The sequence below is a fragment of the Malaclemys terrapin genome, chromosome 3 (genome assembly GCF_027887155.1).
Source record: "Malaclemys terrapin pileata isolate rMalTer1 chromosome 3, rMalTer1.hap1, whole genome shotgun sequence".
Classification (NCBI taxonomy): domain Eukaryota; kingdom Metazoa; phylum Chordata; order Testudines; family Emydidae; genus Malaclemys; species Malaclemys terrapin.
The window spans coordinates 150,888,522-150,901,745 of record NC_071507.1 but is presented as its reverse complement, the minus strand read 5'-3'; the positions used below and the strand labels follow the sequence as shown (position 1 = coordinate 150,901,745).

The 13,224-nt window shown below is 39.3% G+C and overlaps 1 protein-coding gene across 1 annotated transcript in view; it reads left to right on the top strand.

The window, feature by feature from the left end:
- Positions 1 to 13,224, top strand: part of CD109 (CD109 molecule) — a 119,920-nt gene that overhangs the window by 57,382 nt on the left and 49,314 nt on the right. Inside the window, exons 8-15 of the mRNA XM_054023059.1 lie at positions 1,181 to 1,277; positions 3,755 to 3,893; positions 4,298 to 4,407; positions 7,040 to 7,279; positions 8,865 to 8,966; positions 9,068 to 9,130; positions 9,893 to 10,069; positions 12,751 to 12,903. Coding sequence (XP_053879034.1) covers positions 1,181 to 1,277; positions 3,755 to 3,893; positions 4,298 to 4,407; positions 7,040 to 7,279; positions 8,865 to 8,966; positions 9,068 to 9,130; positions 9,893 to 10,069; positions 12,751 to 12,903 — 1,081 coding nt within the window. The remainder of the gene's footprint in view (positions 1 to 1,180; positions 1,278 to 3,754; positions 3,894 to 4,297; positions 4,408 to 7,039; positions 7,280 to 8,864; positions 8,967 to 9,067; positions 9,131 to 9,892; positions 10,070 to 12,750; positions 12,904 to 13,224) is intronic.

Genomic DNA, 13,224 nt, shown 5'->3' with positions numbered 1-13,224 from the left:
GCATGGCTTCCGTGAATTTTTGTTTATTTCTTGTGACCTGTCCGTGACTTTTACTAAAAATAATCATGACAAAATCTTACATTAATCAGCTATAATTAAGGCTAACTCATATTTTTAGGTCTTCCAGCCTGTCCTCTAAAAGACTGCAGTTGCTGCAGAATGCTGTTGTGAAAGTTTTTCCTGGAACTAAGATATTTGATGATATTTTTCCAGCGTCTCTGTTTTAAAATCTCTGTAACAGTTGCCAGTGTAATTCCATATCGATTGTACAGTACTTACAGTGCTTACTTGCAGGTTTACTAACAATATTGGTCCAGAGTCACTTTTTGATTTGCTCTTTTTAATTTCCCTTGCTGTTGTTTGAGGTCTGAGTCTGATGAGCTATTGGTTTTCCTTAAACATAATCTGGAAGCATTTGCGGCAAAGCAGTTTAGTATCTGTGCTTCACAATAATTGGACTAAGCTTCCCAATGACATTCAAAAACCTGAATTTGTTCTAGCTTTCAAATTAAAATTGAAAAGATTTGTTTACTGTTTTTAATTATGTTTGCATTGTAGGATGCCTGGGGATTTTTTTGGGGAAGAATGCTAGATCAATGTATTACGTTATGGTTACTCTTCCAGGCATCTTTTAAAAATTAGGTCTGAATAAATTGGGGTCTCCTGGTCTGTATTAGCTCCATCTGGTAAGATTAGTGCAATCCTCAAAGGGCACACAAGTTCCTCCCTCACAGCCTTTAAACTCTACTGCACTAAAATTGCGCGACAGTCACATTTTGTTCAAAAGCATTTTAAAAGTTTGACATTTTCTTATTTCTTGTGAGTCAATGTCATAATTATTATGAAATGATAAAATGTAAAAAGTCCGACCAATTATTGTTTTGCTATGGATGACCAGTGTTTTATAATAATAATGGACTTCCAAGTGGCTGTGGGGGAAAAGAGCAGCACTTTCCACTTCTGTGCACATTCCTCACCCACAATTTGTGGGCTCATGCTCTTGATGAATTTCAATTGATGCCAGCTTTAAAAGCTTCTCATCATTTCAAAGTACAAATGTGCCGTAGTTTTATTTAATGCCATCAGATACATTTTTTATTTATTCTTCGCTCTTGTAAATTTTTCAGAAATCCAAAGCCATGTGATAATGGTTCATATGATCTCTCTTGTCATGTTTCAGGTATACTTATGGAAAGCCAGTGAGAGGAAGTGTAACAGTCACTTGCATTCCTATGTCCTATTGGGGGAGCAAGAGAAATGTTACTAAAACATTGGAGGTGAGTCTTTGTTGACAATTTGTAGAGTTTTTATGAATGTAAGAACTTTGCTTCGGCATCCACTTCACTGCCAAGATGAACTATTGGAATAAACCCTCATCAACAATTATAAACACACATTCTATCCCCGTTTCAGAGTGGTAGCCGTGTTAGTCTGTATCAGCAAAATATCATTCATATATATTCATGTTACTTTATGTTATAAAATAGTTACAAAGTTGTAAATCAATCAGCAAAAAGAATGAGGAGTACTTGTGGCACCTTAGAGACAAACAAATTTATTTGATCATAAACTTTCGTGGGCTAAAACCCACTTTATCGGATGCATGCAGTGGAAAAATACAGTAGGAAAATATATATGCACAGAGGACATGATAAAATGGGTGTTGCCTTACTAACTATAACGAGAGTAATCAATTAAAGTGGGCTATTATCAGCAGGAGAAAAAAAAAGCTTCTGTAGTGGAAATGGGCCATCCTAATTATCAACAGTTGACAAGAAGGTGTGAGTAACAGTAGGGGGAAAATTAGCATGGGGAAATAGGTTTACTTTGTGTAATGACCCATCCACTCCCAGTCTTTATTCAAGCCTAATTTAATGGTGTCCAGTTTGCAAATTAATTCCGATTCTGCAGATTCTCATTGGAGTCTGTTTTTGAAGTTTTTTTGTTGGAGTATTGCGACTTTGAGGTCTGTAATTGAGTGACCAGGGTGATTAAAGTGTTCTCCGACTGGTTTTTGAACGTTATAATTCTTGACGTCTGATTTGTGTCCATTTATTGTTATAGCTAGTATGGCAACACCCATTTTTTCATGTCCTCTGTGTGTGTATATATGTTTTCCTACTGTATTTTCCACTGCATGCATCCGATGAAGTGGGTTTTAGCCCAAGAAAGTTTATGATCAAATACATTTGTTAGTCTCTTAGCTGCCACAAGTACTCCTTGTTCTATCCCCATTGGGAATCTTTTCTTCTGTTGCCTCCTATTGTGTTGCTCACACACTGCTCTTTTCAGAGTAGCAGCCATGTTAGTCTGTATCCACAAAAAGAACAGGAGTACTTGTGGCACCTTAGAGACTAACAAATTTATTAGAGCATAAGCTTTCGTGGGCTACTGCATGAACAGGTGGGAGTTGTCTTACCACTTGTAAGTATTCTCACACTTATCAAACTGTCTGTACTGGGCTAGCTTGATTATCACTTCAAAAAATGTTTTTCTCTTACTTAATTGGCCTCTCAGAGTTGGTAAGACAACTCCCACCTGTTCATGCTCTCTGTATGTGTGTATATATATCTCCTCAATATATGTTCCACTCTATATGCATCCGAAGAAGTGGGCAGTAGCTCACGAAAGATTATGCTCTAATAAATTTGTTAGTCTCTAAGGTGCCACAAGTACACTGCTCTTTGTTGATTCTCCTGTTCTCTTCTCATAAGCCACTCCAGGCCTTTTTTCATATCACCCTCTGTACTTAAAGCATCTTCCCCGACTCTGAGCCAATCACCCATATTCTCCTTCACACCTTTCATCTAAACTCACTTCTTCCTGTTACTCTTCCATTGCTGGTCTCCATACCTGCCTGTTTTTCGCCCAACATTTTAATGCATTCAATATATTGAAAAGAAAAAGCCAACAGAAACACCCTCACCCTTATATGTGACTAACAAGATGTATGTCTCTTGTGTCAATTACATTATGTGCAACAGCCAGCACATTGGGGCCCCAGCCATAATCTTATAGCGGGATACTACCATCATACAGATATTAATAACTAATGAGCATATCTCAGTCTTTCACCATTGTAACCTTTGTCATTCTGGTCATCTCTCCTCACTTTTTGTTTACTATAATCTCTCACTATGCTATGTCTCAGTAGGTGCTCAGTACTTTATTCATAGATTTTAAGGCAAGAAGGGACCATTATGGTAATCTAGTCTGACCTCTTGTATAACATAGGACAAGTATTTGACCTAGTAATTCTTGCATTAAGCCCATATCTTGCGGCTGAGCTAGGTCATATATTTTGGAAAGACATCCAATCTTGATTTAAAGACTTCAAGTGATGGAGAATTAACCACATCCTTTACAGGGTCATATGCTCCACTTCTAAGCTTCTTGGGCAGGGACTTGTATTTCACTATAGAGTAACATGCACTAATATTCCGGCAGTCTATAGATAACGAATATTCATAATAAAACATCAACATTTGCCAGGATCAGACCCTATTGTTGCTTACAGTTAAAAGACTGTTATTGATGATAGAATGATAGTAAACAAGAATGATGATTACCAAAACAAAGTATTAATATCTTAATTCATGAACTGTAATTGTAGTTTTTTATTGAGGGAACTATCCGATTTAACTAGAAATAATGGATAAAAAAAGTTGTCCTGATTTTAAGTGCTTTGAGTTTTGATGACTCCATTGGAAAAAATCCAGTCAAACAAATTAAGATCTTTGTTTTCTCATTATAGATAAATGGATCTGTGAACTTCACTTTTAATTACGCAGAGTTTGAAAACTTAACTACTGTCCAACATGCACGGTATCAGCGTGATATAGTTTACAGAGGGCCAACAGAAATTATAGCTGTAGTTACAGAATCACTTACAGGTATGTTACTTACAATATGATGTTGCTATAGAAAACAAACAATCGAGCCATATCCTAGCAGTTTGTTTATATGCAGAAGGGCTCAAAAAGCTGTACCCTTCAAATCATGGGAGAGAATAGGGAGGATGGCAAATGTGTGGAGTGGAGCAGTGTAACTCATGGAAGCACTGTGCAGCCTCAGGGATCTGGCGCTGAGGGAAAGGGTACCAGTGCGTATGCCTGGATTGTCAGGGCACTGGAGTCCCCAGTGAGAAGGACAGTGACAACAGCAGAAACAGGGGTGATTGGAATTAATGTTTGAAATACAAGAGAGTTTCCTCAGTATCATGAAGAGCTAAGAGAAGCCTTTCAAAAGGATTATACATTAAATCATGTCTTCTGAACACTCATGATTACTCCAACAGGAATCACTCAGAATGCAAGCACCACTGTCTTTCCAAAGCAGAATGACTACATCATTGACTTTTCTGACTATGCTAGAACTCTAAAGCCTTCTCTGAACTTCACAGCTACTGTAAGTTCTTCTATTTAATTATGGTTTGTTCATCAAGATAGTTCTTGTGTAAGAAAAATAATCAGTGTTCCTTTTATGGTTCTGCTTAGCTAAAAATGTCTGCTCAGTGTTAGGGGGAATTTACAAATTTATTCTAAGGACACCTCTTATTTCATTGTATTTGTGCCAGCAATTTTAGCATGAGTGTCATTTGCACTAGAAAATTATAAAATAATAGGAAATGTTGTAGAATGGATATTGGCTCAGGTACATGGGATAGATTTGGAGATGGTTGGTGAAGGCTCTGGAGGAAAAGAGATTTTTCACAGGGTCTTTAGGATTTGCATCAGGGCTGATTATTTTCCATTTTGATACCATATTTCTGTTCAGTCAGAACACTCTATAGCTAGTCTGGATTTTTTAAATAACTCTGTTAGCTAATGAATCTCGCGCTTTTACTAACATACGCTTATTACTTAGCTTATTACTTAGCTGTTTTATAGAATCCTATAAAACTTGTTTATCCAAACACCTCCTTATATAAAAACCTCTGGTTTTTGAAATTGGGTTATGTCCTCTGTGTTTCTCCTTTTATCTAACCCCCTGTCATTTAACTAAATCTCATGTTCCCAATTCTAGACTGATAAAAGGGTTTCTACTCTATGACAATGTCAGCATTTAACAGGCAATCACAATTGCACCATGTAAAAGGGAAACACTTTAAAGCCTGTTGAAATGAGCCAAGTGAAGTTTTTCGTTTGCTGAAGCTGTGAAAAACTTGGATCCAGATAGATAAATGGCAAGTGCTGAATATGAGAATTCACAGCAGGCCAGCCTAACCTCACCATTTAGCTGAAGACGATGGCCTCACAACAGGTGTCTTTGACTTTTGGTTCTTCTCCCTTCCCTTACCATCCTCTCAGCTTGCTCCCAGTCCTCATCCACTTTATCCTCCAAAGCAAGACTCAGTGGGAGGTATTGGAGGAAGCTGGTACCAGTGCTGAGCAGCTGACAAGCGAAGAGAGGGAGTGTCAACTATCCACACATAAGGAGCAGCTACTGATAAGTAGAGCTCTGAATATGAGATACACACAGAGGAAGGCAAATTAATGGACTGAGGGGTGAGGGAGAATTAACAGTCTGGTGGGAGGGTTAGACTTTAGATTAGGGAGGGAGAGAGATGAACTGTATTTGTGTGGGGGATGAATTTATGGAGTGTGGGATGGAGAGGAGACTGGATATGCTATGGGGGAAGGGATTGATGGAATGTGAGAACTGATATAATCTTGAAGGTAACTGGGGGATTTGAAGTGGGGAAGTTGTGTACTGGGGGGTGCTCATTTTGGGACTTTATGCAAATTTTGTGCAGTTTCTTTTCCTCAGGCTTTTTGATGAGCCCATGTCTGAATCAATTCTGTTCCTCCTACACGTGAATTAGACATTGGACTAACCCTTGTTGCTACTGGCGCTCAAGGTGCATACTTAGCTGTGGGGTGCTGCGGTGGTTTCACAAGAACACTAGTAATCTTCACAGTTGGAAAGGGGAAGGTTTCCCATTGTGCCTGCTTTGTCTTGCTTTCCATTCCATTTACCAGTCAGAGTCAGTATCATAGAATCGTAGAAACACTGGAAGGGACCTAGAGAAATCCTCTAGTCCAACCCCCTGTGCTGAGGCAGAAACAAGTAAACCTAGACCATCCCTGATAGATGTTTGTCCAAAGTGTTCTTATAAAGCTCCAGTGATGAGGATTTCACAACCTCCCTTGGAAGCCTATTCAAGAGCTTAACTACCCTTACAGTTAGAAGTGTTTCCTAATATCTAACCTAAATCTCCCTTGCTGCAGATTAAGCCCATTACTTTTTGTCCTACCTTCAGTGGACATAGAGAATATTGGTCACTGTCCTCTTTATAACAGCCCTTAACATATTTGAAGACTGTTATCAGGTCCCCTCTCAGTCTTTTTTTTCTCAAGACTAAACATGACCAGTTTTTTAACTTTTCCTCATGATCAGGTTTTCCAAAGCTTTTATCATTTTTTGTTGCTCTTCTCTGGACACTCCCTATGTGAAGTTTCAGACCTGGAATTTGACTTAGGGAGTTGAGGTGTCCTGATAGACATACCTCTACGCTGATATAACGCGACCCTATATAACACGAATTCGGATATAATGCGATAAAGCATCGCTCCGGGGGGGGGGGGGGGAATGGGGGAGGGGGACGGGGATGGGACTGCGCACTCCGATGGATCAAAGCAAGTTTGATATAATGTGGTTTCACCTATAACACGGTAAGATTTTTTTGGCTCCCGAGAACAGCGTTATATCAGGGTAGAGGTGTATTACAAACCTGAAGATAACTGCGGTTTTAAAAATATAATTATGTCATGTTTGAGCATTGGCCTGCTAAACCCAGGGTTGTGAGTTCAGTCCTTGAGGGGGCCACTTAGGGATCTGGGGCAAAATCAGTACTTGGTCCTGCTAGTGAAGGCAGGGGGCTGGACTCGATGACCTTTCAAGGTCCCTTCCAGTTCTAGGAGATGGATATCTCCATTATAAAAAAATAAAATAAAAACGAACGTATGGTTACATCTTGTGAATCCTGGATGTATGTTGTGGCCTGTCTTATGAAGACTTCCTTGTTTTTTGTTATTAGCTAAAAGTAACACGTTTTGACAAAAATCAGCTGACGGCCGAAGAGAGAGAAAATTTTGTCACAGTCACTGCAGAACAGTCAGACACAGTTCCTCACCATGCTGTGTTCTCTGTGTACGAAAATGGAGCTGTGCAGCAGAGAAATGAGACAGTGCATATCCTAAATTATACTGTCCCAGAAAATGGAATAATTCACCTTGAGGTCCCGGTTCTGACTAATACGATGAGTCTGCTCATTAAGGTATTGTTTACATCATGAAAACTCAAAGCATTAATCCAGCACAATTCAAAGAATGAGACTGTAGTGGCTTTTCAACAGTACATTGCCTCTGACTTATGCAACAGCTGGTGTGGGGAGCAATTATTTATTGTTTGTATTACAGTAGTACCTAGGCCTTTGTCCTAGACACCACCTACACAGCGAGAGAGACTGCCAGACACTAAGTATACAAGACAGACAATGGATGGGAAAGGAAACAGAGGCACAGAAAGGTGAAATGGCTCACCCAGTGTCACACACTAGGTCAGTGGCAGAACCAGAAATAGAAGCCAAGTCTTCTGTTGGTGCAGGCTAGTGCCTTATCCACTCGTCTGTGTTGTCAGAATTCTGGTCCTCATATGGGAGCTTGAAGATATTGGTGATTAGCCCTAGAGGAAGAAGAGGGAAGGTATAACTCTAGTTGTACTTCAGGTGATTCCCTGTCTGTTTGTTTCCATAGCTCACTTGATGAATGGCACAGTGAATGCTATCCCCTCTGAGGGAAAGGGAGAACAGGGTGTTAAAATAAGAAGTGGGATTAATATTCAGGTCAAGGCCATGAGTAGTGACAAGATTCTGAGATCTTTGGAAAATTGTGATTGTACCTGGTTTAAGTTTGAGCTATCTCACCAGCTGTTGCTGTTTCTAGATGAAATTCATGGGGCCAGGTTCTGCTCTAAATCATACCAGTGTAAATCTAGAATAATTCTATTGGCTTCAGTAGAGTTACTCTGGATTTTATACTAGTAGAACTGAATAGAAACAGACCACAATGAGAATAACTAGTTGATATAAACTAATGGGAGATATGACCAACCAAGGAATTACTAATGTTATTAATGATAGTGCTTTAAAAAAATCTGAAAACTAATCACCGCTTAATTGCTTTACGTGACATGCCATACATGAGTACTATGAGAATGGCAACCACATGGCCCTGAATGTCCTTTTTCAAGGGCCTTCCTAGGGTCCCTGCAGTTTTGATTGGGGAAAAAAAATGGTGTTATGTAACCCCCTTGCAAAACCTGACCACCTGGTCAGAGCCTGTGGGCAGCTGGACTGATGAGAATGACCGCACATATGGGGCTCATGGATCAATGCATCTCAGGCCAGTCTCATGTTGGCACTTTCTCCTTCTCACCACTTCAGGTCGGTTGTCCCCGAAAATCAGGAATCTCCCAGTTTCTTAAGGTTGTTCCAGGCTTGCAGTAAGGTTATCGAAAAATCTTTCCCCATTTTGTAAACTTGCTTCAGAGCTGCGCCAAGCTCTGCTGAGCTGCTACAGAAAGGGAAGAGGCACCTTCATGCCCTCTCTCTAATCTGTCAAACCAGTCCCAGGTGTACCTTCCTGCCCACGCTCTTCACCATGAACTCACCCATCCCCATGCCGCATGTCTTGTTTTTTTCACTTGGATAATCTGGCCACCTGAACTATGTTGAAACCATATGTATATAATGTATATAACATTTTTAGTCTGTTTCATACAGTATGTAATGATAGCATATACACGAGCATTAAATAGATTTTTATAGTTCTAGCAACAGTCTTTTTTGTATTGTCTTACAGGCTAGTTTCCTTGATAGTGAAACTAACATAGCAGTTCATGGTGTATTCAACTCCCCCAGCATGACTTATCTCCAGATAAAAAAAACAAGACAAGATGTAAAGGTAACACATGTTCATATGAAGCTATACTTGCCAATAAAACATTACTGTCAGGTATTCATCATGGACACCTATTTAGCCCTATCATCACGTTTTTTCTCTAGGTTGGGATTCCTTTCGAGCTGAGTGTTGCAAGCAACAAGCTAATAAAGGAGATCAGTTATTTGGTAACGTACCAATTTTACATGTGTATGACTTGAGGTGATTGTTACCAACCTGAGATAAAGTCAAATGAGTAAAAAAAATGTGATTAAATATTTAAGAGATTTGATTATTATTGATTTGCTCGGTAAAAACAATGGATCCAGTCCTTACTTTGTATTTGCTCAGAGGGAGTCCCACTGTCTGTCCCCTTGGAGCTGTATGTGAGAGGCCACTCTGCCATTCTTTTAAAGGGAGGAGTGTGTTCCCCTCTGTCAGGCCAGCTCTGTTAGCTGATGAACCTTAGCAGCAGTGCCAGCTCTCACTAATTAGATTGTGCTCATCTACTGGGCAGGGGTGCATTTCCAACCCCTCCACTCCAAGAATCCACATGGGATCACAGTACATTCTAACCTCTGATGATCCAGATGCTTGCTGTTAGATGCATAGATTTCTATTAACAGCAAGCTGACCGAGTGTGACCTTAGAATCTCACATTTGACCTGAAATAGGGCACAAATCTATTTTTTCTTTTTTATAATGTAAGAGAAGGCTGCTTTTTTTTTTTTTAAATTAACAGTTTGGAAGTCTGGTGGTTCTCTTGTTTTTTATGTCTTAGGAATAACAGAAATGTTAAGTATGGTCTTTCGTTGGTTTTGTTGGGATTGGAGGTCTGAAATGTATATTTGGTGAGCTTTCTCGGCACTGAAGTGAAGAATGGTGTTGATTTGTGATTGTAATACAGTTAGTATCTTATTATAACTTGGACATTTTATTTTCCCTTTCAGGTGGTAGCTAAAGAACAGATAGTGGCTGTAGGCACAGAGGTTTTGACAACGTTCACTTTAAAACCAGAAAATTCCTGGGCTCCTGTGGCGTGTATAAGTATCTTTTATATTGATGAGAATGGGGAAGTTGTAAATGATGCCCTGACTCTGTCTATTCAGCCTGTTCTTGAAAACAAGGTAGTAAATCAAAGACTGAGTTTGCAATGACTTTCTTTATGTCTTACATACTAAGTAATAGTTCAGAATGGAAGATTTGCAGATATAAAAATCCTCCTCAATGTAGGCCTGATTCAAAGCTCACTGAATTCAGTGGAAAGACTCGCACTGACTTCATTGGCAGTTGGTTCAGGCCCTATGTGAAAGACTGTTTGAAGAGACATTGGGAAGATACTGGTATCATAGAAAACCAGGAGAGAGTTTCTTCAACTGTGATTCCCCCAGAACTGGACTAGAGAAAGATCCAGAAGGGCCCTACTCAGAAAATACAAGTGTTGTCCTCTCAGAGGAGCAATACTCCCAGCTGTGATATGAATCTGGAAGGCAGAAAACACACGGGAATGAACATGTTTCTGCTGTGTGGAGAGGAACCAAACTGTGGAGAGGTTGCATAGAGGGACTGTTTAACACTCCCTCCATGAGTACTGCCAGTTCTCTTTGTGGCAATACAGAAGTGGCATCTGGGACAAGGTTGGCCAGTGGAAATTTTTCTCCTGTTCAATAGAGTCAAACGTGTTATGGCTAAAGGGCGTAATGTGATCCTTGGATGCACGAACGGGGGAAACTCGAGTAGGAGTAGGGAGGATATTGTACCTCTGTATTTGGCATTGGTACAACCACTGCTGGAATACTGCATCCAGTTCTGTTGTCTAGAGTTCAAGAAGGATGTTGTAGAGGGGCAGAGAAGAGCTATGGGATTGTTTAAAAGATTAGAAAACATGCCTCATAGGAGCTCAGTATATTTAGCTTACAAAAAGAAGGTTTAGGGATGACTTAATTACAATCTGTCAGTACCTACATGGGGAACAAATATCTGATAATGGGCTCTTCAATCTAGAAGATAAAGGTAGGATACAATCCAATGACTGGAAGTTGAAGCCAAACAAATTCATACCTGAAATAAGGTGTACATTTTTAACAGTAAGGGTAATTAACCATTGGAACAATTTATCAAGAGTTGTGATAGATTATCCAACACTGGCAATTTTAAAATTAGGATTGGATGTTTTTCTCAAAGATATGCCCTAGGAATTATTTTGTGGAAGTTCTGTGTCCTGTGTTATAGATTATCACAATACTCCCTTCTGGCCTGGGAATCTATGAATATGCTGAACAATTTTCTTTGGAACCATCCTTGGGAGCTGAGCATTTTTTGTGGTGTTATAAACAGGTTGTGTGGCAAGGGGGTCAGAAAGCTGCAGTTCATACCCTACATGTGACACATTCCTGCTGTGTTGCATATCTGTGTTTTGAAAAGTTCAATAAATTAAAAATAACAATCAATACAGATAACATAGCTGAGAGCTAAAACTCAGAAGTTTAAGATCAGAAACAGGAGAAGATATTTGTAACAAGAAAGCATATAGGGCCTTATCCAGCTCAATTGAAGTCAATGGGAGTCTTTCCATTGACTTCAGTGGTGCTGTATTCGGCTCCTAGTGAAGATTACAGTATTCTTTATATTACAGAGATAGGGCTTGTTCTTGCAAACCTTTGAGTAAGGACTAGTTTTGTCAGCATGGGTTTGTGGGAACAGGCCAAAATATAAGTATGTGTTTAAAGTGCAATTTAAAGATGAGAAAACCAGGGAATCTTAAATACAGAGATAATGGAAAATTGGGAAGATGAATTAATGGGAATGAAATATTAGCCTCATGATTTGAGCCACTGAAAACTTCAGATTTTGGAAACCAATGGGATATAATGAAATAATTGATCTTCTTCAAAGCTACAAAAATTCCAAGCTATTTCTACTTCTCTTTGTGAGGGGTAGCTATTGACATTTCCTAAGTGCAGCAGAAACATGATCAGTTACTTCTGGGAGTAATTTATAGCCTGTTCTTGCATTTCATTTCAATAAATAACTCGGCAACCATGTTTTAAATGTCATTTAATCCAAACCCAACTCTCTTCATGAATCAGTCTGTTGTCTTATTTACAGTATAATAAGCAGTGATAATCACATTTACTTTAGCCATTGATAGTATGTTTGCCACTGGCCCAGACTTTTCACAATGAATGTAGTGCTGTGAAGACCTGTTTCTCTCCAATTCATTTTTCCAGTCAAGAGTTTAGAGTAAAATTTGGTTCTCCAATTAAGAAAAGGGCAAAATTATTAATCTGAAACAGGAATACTGAACTGGCATCTGTTCCTCAACCCCCTATTCAAGTACTGGAATAGCTGTGAAAGGGCCAGTTGGAACCTGTGGGGCTGGTTTGCAGACTGAAAGTGTAACCCACTGGTCAGAGTGTGTTACACAACCCCCTCCCAACCCACAGAAGATGTGAGTGTGACTGCTCCAACTACAGAACCTGGCGTTTTAGCTCAGACTCATCCTTTTAGCTCTAGTGGTCCCTTCAATACTCATTATTGGCCAAGATAGTGGCCATCACAGAAACAAAGGATGTCCATGGGGATGCTGGTGCTTGCCAATTACAGATCTAAGGAATCTGAGGGTTAAGGGAGCAGCATGTAAACCCTTAGCCCCTTCCAAGAGTTGGTGGGAACCATGCCTTCCCCAGCAAAACCAGATTCTCAGCTACGACTAATTAAAATAAAAAGCTCATGATTGAAAGCTCTTGGCTGACCCTGAAATATTGCTATGTAATTTAAACCAACATAATTTTCTTCTTTTTCTTAGATCAAAATATCTTGGAATAAAGATAAAGTCAATCCATCTGAGAAAGTCTCCCTTAAAATCAGTGTAACCGAACCCAGATCTGTAATTGGACTCTCAGTTGTTGACAAAAGTACAAAGCTCCTGGGAGAAAGTAGTGACATTACAGAAGACAGTGTAAGTAAAAGAAAAAAGCTTTGCATACAGTGTATTTCTGAAAAGTATAAGGTTATGGAAATGTAACAATTTTTATGTTTTATTTTATATAGATATAAATGCAACTTTGGGACTGATCTTGCAACCTTTACTTGTGTGAACAATTCTTACTCATTCAAGTAGTCTATCAACATTAGTGAGCTGCTTATGAGTATACTATTTGTAAGATGAGGCCCTTTATTTGGAATTATACTTGTTCTGTCCTGTAAGTTTTCATTCCTTAGATATGCTAGAGGACTAATATTCCACTCAGCATTTCTTTTTCCAACACTTTTGAACTTT